Consider the following 14,457-nt stretch of genomic DNA (forward strand, 5'->3'; position numbering starts at 1 on the left):
TCCCTTTTGCCCTCTGACTCTGGGGATTGCCAGGAAGATTTGGGACAATCCCATGGGGAATTCCCTGTCTCCCTTTCACCCTCTGACCCTGGGGATGACCAGGAAGATTTGGGATGATCCTTGGGGAATTCCCTCTCTCCCTTTCACTTCTGACCCTGGAGATGACCGGGAAAAGTCGGGAGGATCCCGTGGGGAATTCCCTGTCTCCCTTTCACTCTGGGGATGACCGGGAAGATTCGGGAGGATCCCATGGGTGGGCTGAGCTGCCCCTGAGCTCCTCTTTGGCCCAGCTGAGGGCCGTGGCCCTGCTCTGTGTGCCCCAGCCGTGAAGCTGCAGTCTGACCACTGCCTGGACCCGGGCATCCCGGTGAACGGGCAGCGCCACGGCAACGATTTCTACGTGGGAGCCCTGGTGAGGTTCAGCTGTGACCCTGGCTACACCCTGAGCGACAGCGAGGCCCTGGAGTGCGAGCCCAACTTCCAGTGGAGCCGGCCCCTGCCCAGCTGTGAGGGTGAGGAGAGCTCTGCTCCAGCACCTGCACGATGTTCCTGGTGTCAGGAGGCAGAGCTGAACTCTCACAGGGTCGGAATAGCCAGATCGTGGTTCCAGCTGCTGGCCCTGCCCAGGAAATCCTTCCCATGTAGACCCACTGCCAAAGCAGCAGCTGGAAAGCTCCCAGGGGTATTTAATCCATGGGGTTTTTTTTGGATTTTCGTGGGTTTATCCATGTATTTTGGTGGATTTTGACCAACAAAACCCAATTTGGGTGGATTGGATTTGGGTCGATCAGTCTTTTTCATTGGATTTTCCTAGGCTGGGTTTTGGTTTTACTTTTTCCTCCCAACTTGTGAATTATTCTGAATTATTGAACTCTTTCTCTCCTTTTTCTTTTGGTGTTTTTAGCTCTCTGTGGGGGCTACATCCGTGGCTCCAGTGGCACCATCCTCTCCCCAGGCTTCCCTGATTTTTATCCCAACAACTTGAACTGCACGTGGACGATAGAAACATCCCATGGGAAAGGTGAGGAGAGGACTGGGGCTGGTGAGCAGTGGGAGAGAAACTTTTCCCTGGGGGATCCAAGAGTTCCTCTCAGGAATGATGATTCCATTGTCCCTGGACAAGATCCAGAAGGTTTTGATGTCACCTCTCCATCCTTTTAAAGGGAAAGTTTTTCTCAAACAGACCCTGTGCCGTGTGTCAGCTCCTGTTGCAGACCTTTGTGGCCCCATCCTGGAAGTCAGGATGTGCATCCAGATATCCTGAAAGCATTCCCTGTCACAGAGAGGGATCTGCCCCTCCTGAGGGATTCGTGGGGGTGTTCAGCTCCTCCCATCCAAGTTTTTGGGAACATCTCCCACATGGCCAGCTGGGATTGCCCCAGCTGCTCCAACAATTCTTTTCCTGTGACACTTTATGGACTCCCAGGCTGTGCAAGTGGAGTTTAAAAGCAGCTTCATTTTAAAGGTATTTAAATGCCTAAAGAGAGACCATTATTTTTAATCTCGCTGCTTCAAAGTGATTTCTTTCCACCTCTAATTTGTTTTGCTGTTTCTTTTGCAGAGAATGGGGGGGGAGGGAGGGAAAACAAAAAGCACAGCCTTGTGTTTGCAGAGATGTTCTGTGCCACAGTAAATTGCAGACCAGAGCAAAGGTTTAATTGGTCACAAATCCTTTAAAATGAGTTTATAATTAGCCTTTTTTGCTATAATTCCACAACCCTTCAGTGCTGGAGGAGCCTTTGTGCCCTCTGCTCAGAGTTTTTACCTTTAAAAACTTGGAATTTGGGCATGTTCTCCAGGATAACTGAATTATTCTTGTGCTGATTCAAGAGGGGTGATGTTATTTCTGTTCCTTAGGCTGGGCTTGCTGAAGCTGAGGGTATAAATTTGCTGTCAGGGGAGAATAAAGTCATTTTGCATTCCTCACATCCCAGTTTTCAGGTCAGATCTATTTCTGTTTTGTGCTCCTCGTAGAAATAACAAACAATTCGGAAACTCTTGGAAGTTTCCTGCTTTTGTGGAATTTTGCAGGGAGGAAAAGAGTGAGACTAAAAATGTTCTTCACATAATGGATATAAAGAAGGAATTATCAAGGTCAGTCCTCAGCTTTGGGCCATAAAAATCCTTCTGAGACACTGAAGGGCAGTGAGGTGCTGCAGAGGGATAAAGGTTGGGGTGATCCCACAATTCCTTCATTCCCAATCCCATGGGAAAAGCTCCTTATTGGTTTCCAGCCTCTCTGACCTTCACTTCTTGGAAGGGAAGAGCCTCGTGTGAGCAGCAAACCTCCAGAAGAACTTGGAGAGAGCCAGGGATAAATAAATGGAATATTCAGCTGGAATTTGATGCTGTGGGGTTGGATATTGGATCTCCAGAGCTTCCCCTGATCTCCAGAAATTAAGAGGGAATGGGCAGCAAGGAGGAGGATCTTCCTGTGGGCTTTCTTTGCAGGTTTCCTGCTGTTTCTTTGGGATTAAATATTTTGGGAATGGTGGGATGCAGAGCCAGCCCTTGGGGTGTGAATTATTGGGTTAAATGAAACCACCTGGTCAAGCCAAGCAGGGATCTCTCCCAGAGCCCAAATTCCACCCTTGGATTTGCCTGGAGGGGCTCTGAGCAGGATAAATCCCAATCCCACATGAGCAGGGGCTCGGGAGCCTGCCCGGCTGCTCCAAGAGCTGCGAGATCAGGATGGAAAAATCCATCTAAATGCAAAAAGGCTTTTTATTGCTTGGCATCTCCTTGCCTCGTTAAGTCGCTGTGACAATGCTGTGACAGAGTTCCTGAGCTCAGATCCTGCCTGGCTCCGCTCTCACTGCCTTTTTTTTTTTTGTTGTTGTTGCTGTTGTTGATTTTTTTTTTTCTTTTTTTTTATTTCCAAGCTGGAATTATTTTCCAGAGAATGAGTGTTTCTAATGGTGTTTGAATTCCAGCATGAAAAATCACCTCGCTGGAGGCTCCTGCAGGAGCCTGAAGTGCTTCCCATTGTGTGTCTGGAGGTGTGAAGGGGACTTTAAGTAATCCATTACTTCTCTCTGACTCATTTACAAATGCAGCAAGGTCACAGCCTTCTCCCCAAATGTTTCAAATCGTTCAAATTGAATTTGGGAGGAAGAGGCAAAATAGTTTGCTGTGTTTGGCTGGGATTTCCGTGGCTGTTGGAGCTGTTGTGGGGTTTATGTCGGGCAAGAAAAGGTGACTAAAAGTAGGGTTTTTCTTGGATCAAGCTGGATTAGGGAAAGGTGTCCCTTCCCATGGGAGGGGGATGGAATAAAATGATTTTTAAGGTCATTCCCACCCAAATCATTCCATGATTCTCCAATTCAGCCCATCATGGGAAGGTCCTTGCAGCTGCACCACTGACACACTTCTAGAAAAGCCTCCCTGACCTTGAGGCTGGGTTTAAATCCTGTTTTTCCAGGCAGGAATTCCTTCTGGAACACGCTTGTTTTCAAACCCTCCCAGCTCCAGCCTTGCTGCTCTTGCTCTCTGTTTAAAAGTCACTTTTAGAATAAAAAGCTCCCCTGGGCTGCTCCCTCAGCTGCTGCTCTGTCCCTGGAGCAAGTTTGTGTCATCCCTGACAAGGGCACAGGAATCCAACATTTCCAAGGCCTGTCCCTGCTCTGAGCCTGCTACCACACCCAGGGTTCTGGTTTTTTATTGATTTCATTGCCACCAGAACCAAACCCACGATTTCAGTGTGATTTTCCCCCTGCTCTAGGTGGGAAGCAGGGCTTGGGCACTGGGAATGCTGTGGGATGACTCCACCCGTGCTTTCCCCCCCTCTCTGCAGGTGTGTTCTTCACCTTCCACACGTTCCACCTGGAGAATGGCCACGATTACCTGCTGATCACGGAGAACTCCAGCTTTGCCCAGCCCCTGAAGCAGCTGACGGGGTCCCAGCTGCCGGCCCCGCTCAGCGCGGGGCTCTTCGGGAACTTCTCGGCCCAGATCCGCTTCATCTCCGACTTCTCCATGTCCTACGAGGGCTTCAACATCACCTTCTCAGGTGACAGCAGCTGCCCAAAAGCTTCTTTCCGTCCCTTCTTTCCTTCTTTCCTTCTTTCCTTCTTTCCTTCTTTCCTTCTTTCCGTCCCTCCTTTCTTTGCCTTCCCCCTTCCCTTCCCTTCCCTTCCCTTCCCTTCCCTTCCCTTCCCTTCCCTTCCCTTCCCTTCCCTTCCCTTCCCTTCCCTTCCCTTCCCTTCCCTTCCCTTCCCTTCCCTTCCCTTCCCTTCCCTTCCCTTCCCTTCCCTTCCCTTCCCTTCCCTTCCCTTCCCTTCCCTTCCCTTCCCTTCCCTTCGAATTTTTCCCAGTGTGTCCCAAGAAATTTTTCCCAATTGACCCAAGGAATTTTTCCAGTGTGTCCAAACAAATTTTTCCCAATGTGTCCAAAGAAATATCCCCCTTGCAGCCCCCATATAGTCAGGGGGAACAATTCTCTCTGTCCTGGGCTGGATAACAGGAATGGAGCCACTGAAACTAAACCCCTCTCCAGCCCTGCTGTCTCCCTCCTCACCCTCACCTTCCCTGCTCCATTTCTGGACAGTTGCAGCTCAGGATTTTTGGGGAATGCTGTCCCTCCTTCCCCAAAGCCTTTTTCTGCTTTTAGAGGAGAATCCCTGCAGCAGGCCCAGCATTTCCAGCACAGGGACAGATGGGATGCTTTGGAAGCAGCACGGAGCAATCTGGACTGCTCAGGACAGGGCTGGTCCCTCCCTTTGTCCGTCTGCTCCCTCTTTTTGCCTCTGGCTCCTTCCTCCACGTGGATGCTCCTCCAGTGGCCATCCTGAGCCTGTCCTGGATGTGTCTCTGCCGTGGAGCCAGCCTGGGAATGTTCCCCTGGAGAGGAGCAGCTCCAGGGAGAGCTCAGAGCCCTTCCAGGGCCTGAAGGGGCTCCAGGAGAGCTGGAGAGGGACTGGGGACAAGGATGGAGGGACAGGACACAGGGAATGGCTTCAAACTGGGAAAGAGGAGACTGGGGAGGAATTCCTCCCTGTGAGGGTGGGGAGGGGCTGGAATGGGTTTCCCAGAGAAGCTGTGGCTGCCCCATCCCTGGAAGTGCCCAAGGTGTGGTTGGGCAGGGATTGGAGCAGCCTGGGACAGTGGAAGTGTCCCTGCCATGGCAGAGGTGGCACTGGATGATCCTTAATGTCCCTTCCCACCCCAGCCATTCCATGATTTTAACACAGCTGGCATATCCCAGGCTGGGTTTCCATGATCCCACTGGCACTTCCAGGGAACTGGAAAATGCATTTTCCCTGCCTGGGCTGGCTCAGTTGCTCTGGCACCAGATGGGAGCTCCCTCCTGCTGCACCCAGCAGGGCTCTGAGGGATCCAGATTTTCCTGATTCCAGGAGTCAGGAGGAGGCAGAGGGGAAACAATTCCCGCCCAGAGAAGTTCCAGCAATCCCATGCTGAGCTGTGCTTGCTCAGCCATCATGGAGATGGTGGCGTGGTGATCCAAAATGCAGATTCTTCAAAGGAAATCCTGATATTTTTTCAGCAGTTGTCGGTCAGAAGGAGCGTGGGGACTTGGAGAGGTATTGTAAATGCAGGCGAACCCAATGGGAAGAAATGACGATGTCTGACTCAATTCAGAATGCTGAATGATTTCTTTATTATAACTGTGCTAAAATACATTAATATACTATATAAAAGGAGGATACTAAAACTACATACTACTTTCTCTGTCTCTTACACAACTCGTGACCCTCTCTGAGAGCCCAGCCCCAGGTGGGTTGGATTGGCCACCAGGCTCAAACAATCCTCACCAGAATCCAACCAAGCATCACCCCAGGGAAACAATTCTCCAAACACATTCCACATAGGAAAAACAAGGAGCAGAAATAAAAATTGTTTTCCCTCTCATTTCTCTCTGTGCACCTCTATGAAAAATCCTGAGAGGGAGAGAAACGTGCTTGCCACAGAGAGGGACCCCAAAAAGGGACATGTAGCACTGCAGGGCAGCTGATGGCACTGGGGCAGCCTCTGGTTGAAGGGCACGAGGTGTTTGACTGTGTCCTCTGGGCTGGAGTCCTCCAAATGACTCCCAAGTGCTGCCATTCCAGGGAATGTCAATCTTTGCTGCCTGAGTGCCCCAGAAGCCATTCCCTACAACAATCAGTGAAGGACAGGAGCTTTATTGCTGTTCTTGCCTCTGTCCCTGTGTCCTTCCCAGTCCTGAGCTGCCAGTTCAGCACCCAGGGAAGGAGAGAAATTCCCATTTTTCCTGTGGAGCTTGGTCTGGCACCCTCCCTGACGGGCAGAGCTGTTGCCATAGATGCAGCTGAAACCTGGCTCCCAGTGCCTTTGTTCCTGGCCTCTGAAGTCAGGGATTTGCATGTGGAAACCAGTCAGAAAATTTCCAATTAACTCCTATTTTGATGAGGGGAAAATGGCTTTTTGCCTTTCAAAAGCTCGCCTCTAATTATAACTCTCATTTTCAGTGTATTTCAAGGTTCCTTTCCTATCTTGAAAAGCAAAAACAGGAGTCAGTTCTATTTTTAGCTTCCTTTACATATATATATGTTAACGTACAGGCTTTGGACTTGGAGCTTTTGCCAAAAACACCCTCAAAAGCATTTTCCTTCAAGCTGGTTTGGGGTCAGAGGCGTGAGTTTGGCTGTTGGCCAAAATCCTACGTGACCTTTCTTGGAGCAGCAGCTTCAGTGTCCTCCTGCATTCTCTGAGCAGGATCATCCATTTCCAGGATTAGAAGTGGAGAGGCAGCAGAAATCCCACCCGGATCAATCCATCCTCGCTGGGCTGCAGCAGAGGGACAGTGACAAATCCCCATCCCCACCAGTGTCCCTGACAGGAACTGGGACCTGTTGCCTTTGGAGGTGGTTGGGATCCAGGTGCTGGGGGGGAGTTTTATTTTGGGATGAAATCCAGGTGGATTTTCATGGTTTAGAATCCTCATGGATTCACTGCAGCTGGATCAAAGCTCCTTTGAATCCTTGTGTCCTCTCCAGAGAGCACAGAACCCCTGAGTTTTAGGTTGGGGGTGAAATCCGAGTGGATTTTCGTGGATTAGAATCCTCATGGATTCACTGCAGCTGGGTCAATGCTCCTTTGGATCCTTGTGTCCTCTCCAGAGAGGACAGAACCCCTGAGTTTTCGGTTGGAAGTCAAATCCAGGTGGGTTTTCATGCTTGGAATTCACTGCAGCTGGATCAATACTCCTTTGGATCCTCCTGTCCTCTCCAGAGAGTACAGATCCCTGAGTTTTAGGTTGGGGTGAAATCCAGGTGGGTGCTCATGGCTTGGAATTCACTGCAGCTGGATCACAGCTCCTTCGGATCCTCATGTCCTCTCTGTAGAGGAGAGAACCCATTTGCCATCGCCTAAAATCCATCTTTCCCGTCCAGAATACGACCTGGAGCCGTGTGATGAGCCAGAAGTGCCAGCCTACAGCATCAGGAAGGGGCTGCAGTTCGGCGTGGGGGACGTGCTGAGCTTCTCCTGCTTCCCGGGGTACCGGCTGGAGGGAGCGGCCCGGATCACCTGCCTGGGCGGGAGACGGCGTGTGTGGAGTTCGCCTCTGCCAAGGTGTGTTGGTAGGTGGTCATGTGCTTTCCTTTTGCTTGGCTGGTCCCGCTGTGCTGCACTGTTGAGGTGGGCAGGGATGGAGGGGTGACATCCCCATGGGATGGAGTGGTGACATCCCCCTGGGATGGAGTGGTGACATCCCCCTGGGATGGAGTGGTGACATCCCCCTGGGGTAGATGGATCTCACCTGGGATGGGTGACATCCCCAGGATGGATGGGAGCACCCCTAGGATGGGTGACATCCCTCAGAATGGATAGAAGCACCTCTGGGATGGGTGACATCCCCTGGGATGGATGGGTGACATCCCCTGGGATGGGTGACATCCCCTGGGATTGAGGGGTGGCATCCCCAGAACTGGAGGGGTGAAATCCCTGAGATGGAGGAGTGACATCCCTCAGAATGGATAGAAGCACCTCTGGGATGGGTAACATCCTCAGGATGGATGGGTGACATCCCAGGAATGGGTGACATCCCCAGGATGGATGGGAGCACCCCTAGGATGGGTGACATCCCTGGGGTGGATGGGTGCCATCCCCCAGGATGGGATCAATGCAGAGCAGGGATGGAGGAGAGGCAGCTGGAAGGAGCTTCCACCCTTTCAGTGCTCTCCCCAGGAGGTGCCACATCCCAGGAGGTGCCACATCCCCAGGTGTGCCCCAGCCCCACCCCAAATGAGTTCCTGCAGAGCTGCTCCTCCCTTTTGGGGCAGTTCTGCCATCCAGCCCGGGTTTAAGGCGTTCCCTGTGGAATTACAGACAGCTGCAATCTCCATATCCAGGCAAATTCCACATTTTTATGGATGTGTCTGGGAGCTCCCCCTGCTTTGACCTCTCCCCTGTTCTCCATGAGTTTCTTACCCCTTACACCTTTCCCTTTCTGACCACTGCAGGTCATTTTTTAGCCCCTCCAGCTTTATCAGTTACTTGCAGTGATAAATCAATAAATCCAAGGGTAGAGGAGGGGAAGGACTGGTCTGCAGCACGGATCCTGGCTGCTGTTCCTGGGGTGCAGAACTCTCCCACGGCAGCCATGAGGAGTGTGACAAATTTGGAAGGAAGGAGGATGCTCCAGGCCTTGGGAAAAAGATGTCACACGGGGGTTTTTTTTGGTGTAGAATTTCAATAGGAAATCGTTCCCAGCTCTGCTCACCCAGAGCCTGAGGGATTCCTCCAGATCAGCCAGGGCAGGGATGTCACCTGGCTGCTCAGGAGATTGTCCTGAGCTCTGGCAAAGCTCCCCAGCAGAGGAGGTGAGATGGGCTCTGAGGCCTCATCCTGCTGGGACAGGCGGGAATAACAATCAGGCTGCCAATGATGCTCATCAGGGGAATGAGAATTTAAAAAAAAATCATTTACAGAGCTTTGAACTCGAGCCTCAGACAGCAGCACTAAGTGGACGCCCTGGCTGCTGTTCCTGGCTCACAATTAACAGCTTGGGTTTATCATAACAGGGCAAACTCAGGGCTGGTGGCCCAGAGCTCTGTGGCAGGGTGACAGCTCTGTCACAGGGTCCCCACTGCCTGCTCAGATCTGCCTGGATAGGGGTGGAAACGGGAGGCTGACTCATTAAGATCACAGGAGATTTAATTGATTTTCCAGACGCTCTGTATTGAGCTTCTGTCCTAGAGATGGTCTGGGGAGAACTGAGGGTGGTTTTTGTCCTTTTGCCCAAACCTTCTGGCCAGGACAGCTCCCTGAGATGTCCCCAGCATCATCCCTGGGGAATCTGGGCCAAAATCCTGCTTTTCACCCATGGCAGGAGCAGAGGACAAAGTCACCTCCCAAGTGCCTCCTCTGGGTGCTTCTCCTGCTGCCTCCTTTTTTAACCCTTCCCTGGAGCAGCAGCAGAGCCAGGAGCTGCCCTGGGATGGTTCCCTCAGCTCCAGGAGCTGTTCTGGGATGGTTCCCTCAGCTCCAGGAGCTGCCCTGGGATGGTTCCCTCAGCCCCAGGAGTTCCCTGGGATGGTTCCCTCAGCTCCAGGTGTCCTGGGATGGTTCCCTCAGCCCCAGGAGCTGCTCTGGGATGGTTCCCTCAGCTCCTGGAGCTGCCCTGGGATGGTTCCCTCAGCTCCAGGTGTCCTGGGATGGTTCCCTCAGCACCAGGAGCTGTCCTGGGATGGTTCCCTCAGCCCCAGGAGCTGTCCTGGGATGGTTCCCTCAACCCCAGGAGCTGTGGGGTCTCAGGGACACGAGATTGATCCCAAAAACTGCTCTTGGGGGGGACTTTGGAGTGCCTGTGCCCAGCCCTGCCTGCACAGCCCCAGAGGAGCAGGCAGGCAGTGTTTGACAGCAGAAAATCTCCCAGGGTAAACAGGCTGGGAAAACAGTGACTCACGGCTGGCTCGTGTGGGAGCTCGGCAGGAGGAACAGAAAATCCTCGGCTCGGGGTTGTTCTGAGGCAGATCCACACAAATTTGTACAGGTTCCTATAGATTTATGTTGATTTCCCACAGATTTTCTGCAGATCCACACAGATTTCACAGAGATTCACAGATTTCCATTTACACAGATTCACCCCAATTCCCACAGATTCCTCACAGATCCACCCAAATTCCCCCCAGTTTCTCACAGATTTTCTGCTGATCCACACAGATTTCACAGAGATTCACACAGATTTCCATTTACACAGATTCACCCAAATTCCCACAGATTCACTCAAATTCCCCCCAGTTTCTCACAGATTTTCTGCAGATCCATACAGATTTCACAGAGATTTCCATTTACACAGATTCCCCACAGATTCCCACAATTTCCCCCCAGATTCCACCCAGATTCCCTCCCCAATATTTACATTTACACATATTCTGAAGGAGAAGAGAAGCCTGGCTAGGAAATGTGATGGAAAAGGGGACAGTGTGCAGGTTGTAGTGAATAAGGACAGGTTGTAGTGAATAACAACAGGTTGTAATGATCAACAACAGGTTGTAGTGAATAACAGCAGGTTGTAGTGAATAAGGACAGGTTGTAGTGAATAAGGACAGGTTGTAGTGAATAAGGACAGGTTGTAGTGATTAACTACAGGTTGTAGTGAATAACAACAGGTTGTAATGATTAACAACAGGTTGTAGTGAATAACAGCAGGTTGTAATGATTAACAACAGGTTGTAGTGATTAACTACAGGTTGTAGTGAATAACAACAGGTTGTAATGATTAACAACAGGTTGTAGTGAATAACAACAGGTTGTAATGATCAACAACAGGTTGTAGTGAATAACAGCAGGTTGTAGTGAATAAGGACAGGTTGTAGTGAATAACAGCAGGTTGTAGTGATTAACTACAGGTTGTAGTGAATAACAACAGGTTTTAATGATCAACAACAGGTTGTAGTGTATAACAGCAGGTTGTAGTGAATAACAACAGGTTGTAGTGAATAAGGACAGGTTGTAGTGAATAACAACAGGTTGTAGTGAATAACAGCAGGTTGTAATGATTAACAACAGGTTGTAGTGAATAACAGCAGGGAGAAGCCCCTTTTCTTGCTGTTGCAGGAAAAGCTGAGCAGCTGTGGCCTTCAGAGGAGTCACCTGCATGTGTGGTGTGGCCAGAGCACACGTGGGGTCACTGAAATGTGCTTTTGTGTCTCGGTGCAGCTGAGTGTGGCTCGTCGGTGACGGGAACCCAGGGTGTGCTGCTGTCCCCCAACTACCCCCTGAACTACAACAACAACCACGAGTGCATCTACTCCATCCAGAGCCAGCCTGGGAAAGGCATCCAGCTGAAAGCCAGGACCTTCGAGCTGGAGGCAGGAGATGTCCTCAAGGTAATTCTGGTCTCTAAATGCTCTAAAATTTTAATGGGATTAGGTGGGACTGACCTCTGTGTCACCCCAGGAATGTCCAGTGCCATGGAGTGATTGCCATGGTGCTGGAGGATCAAATTTCCCCCAGAAATCTTCAAATTTGGAGGATCAAATTTTCCCCCAGACCAGCTAAGCAACTCCTCATCCATCAGAAGGGTGAGGGTTTGGGCATTATATTAGTGCTTTGAAGAATCAAGGCTGGTTTGTCCCAAAAAGGGGCTGATTGAAATGCAGAACTCCAGACTCTTCTCAGATTATTCAAGCTCCAGGACTCTGTGGAGGAGGAGACAAATCCAGGCTGAGTTTTTTTATTAACCAAAGGAATGGTTTTGAAGGAGGCATTAATATTACAAGGATGTGCTGAGCCATCTTCCCAGGAATGCCTCTGTCCTCATTGAAGTGTCACACTCCAGGAGAGATGTAATCCACATTTCCAGCTCCTAAATGACTGGAAAGGGAGGAAGATTTCCTCTTAATGCAAGGAATGAACTCCTTGTCAGAGGAGTTGCGTTCTCTCAGCAGGTTTGTCATCAGCTGCTCATCTAAGGAAAGTTGCTATCGATCTCTGCTGCTGAGGAGCTGCTCTTGGTCCTCACAAAAGGCAGAAAAAAAACCCATTTGTGTTTTTCTTAAATCACAGCGAATTCAAGGCTCATCTCTGAGTCAGTCTGGGGGGAAAATGTGGGTTTTTTCAGTAGCTGCTGCTTGGGAAAGAGAGCTGAGGAGATGCAGCCCTGTATGCAGAGTAAATCAGGGAGCAGGAGGAGGGTGCAGATCCTCCAGAGTGTAAATCCTGCTCCTCAGGTGGGCAGCACTGTGGAGTTTCATCAAGTCAGACTTTTCGTGGAGATCCTTGGATCTCAGCTCACATTGCCCAAAGGATTTGTCCCTTTTTGCACTTGAGGATCGAGGGACCACTCCTGGATCACTTGCAGGACAAATCCTGAAGGGTTAGAATTGCTTTTCCAGCCTGATGCTGGAATTCAGAGTGGGGTTGTTGCTTCCTTCCCTTTTCCCTCCAATACCTGGGATCAGCTCAGTGCCAGCAGCAAATTCCTTGATTTGAGGTGACCCCAAATCAGGGCACTTACTGGGAGCTGCTGGCTTTTCCCAGGAAGCTGCTCCCCCAAAAAAACCCAAATAGCCCAGGGTGTTGCTGTGAGGAGAGCAGGGACAAGGTGGGACAAATTCCTCCTCATTTCTCTTGTTGTAGAGCTCAGTGAAACTGCAGAGAAATCCTGGAATGGTTGGGGTGGGAAGGGACCTTAAGGATCATCCAGTGCCACCCCTGGATGGACAGGGACACCTTCCACTGTCCCAGTTTGCTCCAAGCCCTGTCCAGCCTGGCCTTGGACACTTCCAGGGATCCAGGGGCAGCCACAGCCTCTCTGGGCAGTGATGCTTTGGTCCCTGGAATAGCACAGGAATGGTTTTTCCAGGCTGGATTTCTTGTTCCCCCCAGGTCTACGATGGCACCAACAGCTCTGCCCGGCTGCTGGGCACCTTCAGCCGCTCAGAGCTGCTGGGCACCAGCATCAACAGCACCTCCAGCTCCATGTGGCTGGAGTTCATCACCGACACTGCCAACACCAGCAAAGGCTTCGAGCTGCAGTTCTCCAGTGAGTTTCAGTCCCGTGTGTGCTGGCAGTCCCACAGCTCAGGGGGTATTTTTATGGTTTTGTGTTGTACGTGAGCAAAGAGTCCTTCCTGTGGTGATCTTGTACCCAAAGGGGAGTTGGAGTGTGGGAGAGCACAGAATTCCAGGATTGCTGAGGGTGGAAAAGCCCTCCAAGCCCATCCAGTCCAAGCTGTGCTTGATCCCCACCTTGTCACTGAGTGCCACACACAGGCATTCCTTGGACACCTCCAGGGATGGAGACTCCAAACCTCCTGGGGCACCCCCTTCAACCCTTTCCATGGAGAAATACAACCTGAGCCTCCCCTGGCACAGCTCGAGGCTGTTTCCTCTTCTCCTATCCCTGTTCCCTGAGATATGATCAAACCTTTCCTGTCGAGGCTGTAGCGATCCAGAAATTCAGATCAAAACTCCAACATTAATTAAAACCCCACCAATTTCCAATATGGCCCTTTTGGTCCCCAACACATGATTGTAAGAAGAAAACACCACCATGGCTTTGTGCAAAACCCTCCTGACTCTGAAATTCCCAGTGCCAACAGCTGCCCTTCCTCCCTGCTGCAGGTTTTGAGCTCATCAAGTGCGAGGACCCCGGCATCCCCCAGTTTGGGTACAAGGTGCACGACGAGGGACACTTTGCTGGCAGCTCGGTGTCCTTCAGCTGCGACCCTGGCTACACCCTGAGAGGCACCAGGGTGCTGGTGTGCCTGACAGGGGAGAGGAGAGCCTGGGACCAGCCCCTGCCGACCTGTGTGGGTGAGACACCTCCTCCTCCTCCTCTTCCTCCTTCTCCTCCTCCTCCAGGGAGAGATTTCCTCAGATCCCACACCCTGAACACCCTTGGTCCCTGCTTTGCTGATCCACTGACATTAACTCTGCTGTTAATTGTTCATCTGCACTAATTAAGTTGTGTGTGGTTAAAGGTCCTTGAGATGGGGACACCTCCTGCTCTGCCAAAACTTCCAGGAAATTATTTCCTTGTGGATTCCCCACCCTGAACACCCTTGGTCCCTGCTTTGCTGATCCATTGACATTAACTCTGCTGTTAATTGCCCATCTGCACTAATTAATGTGGTGAGGATCCTGTGTGAGATGGAGAGCACTTGAAGCAGCTTTAGCAGGAAATACGCTGCCCTAAACACACATTTGACAAGGGTTTTTTGCTTCCTTGTCCTTTTCCAGCCCTTGTCCTTTCACTCTGGACAGGTTGAAGTGAGTGGCACCTCCTGATAGTGACATCAACGTGTGTCCTGGCATGTGACAGCTCAGAGCCAGGTTTATTTGAGAGCTGCCTGACACCTGATCCCATCCCCAGACATTTCAATTCCCTTTGCAGAGTTCCCTTTCACCTGCAGCTTTTCCTGCTTGGAAAATTCTGATTTGGGGTTTTGTGTGTTAAATGAATGGGGCTGATTGCTGATTCCTGTCCTGCTGTGCTCAGGACATGGGGAACTTGTTGGACACCGAGTC

The 14,457-nt window shown here is 51.0% G+C and overlaps 1 protein-coding gene across 2 annotated transcripts in view; it reads left to right on the top strand.

Moving 5' to 3' along the window:
• The window catches only part of CSMD2 (CUB and Sushi multiple domains 2), a 224,638-nt gene that overhangs the window by 139,479 nt on the left and 70,702 nt on the right, over nt 1–14,457 (top strand). For both annotated transcript variants that reach the window (XM_030290568.4, XM_030290570.4), the window contains 7 exons: nt 324–512; nt 905–1,021; nt 3,794–4,009; nt 7,371–7,559; nt 11,143–11,312; nt 12,814–12,970; nt 13,552–13,743. In XM_030290568.4, the coding sequence (XP_030146428.4) occupies nt 324–512; nt 905–1,021; nt 3,794–4,009; nt 7,371–7,559; nt 11,143–11,312; nt 12,814–12,970; nt 13,552–13,743 (1,230 nt within the window). The remainder of the gene's footprint in view (nt 1–323; nt 513–904; nt 1,022–3,793; nt 4,010–7,370; nt 7,560–11,142; nt 11,313–12,813; nt 12,971–13,551; nt 13,744–14,457) is intronic.

Source organism: Taeniopygia guttata, chromosome 23, assembly GCF_048771995.1.
Source record: "Taeniopygia guttata chromosome 23, bTaeGut7.mat, whole genome shotgun sequence".
NCBI classification, from domain to species: Eukaryota; Metazoa; Chordata; class Aves; order Passeriformes; family Estrildidae; genus Taeniopygia; species Taeniopygia guttata.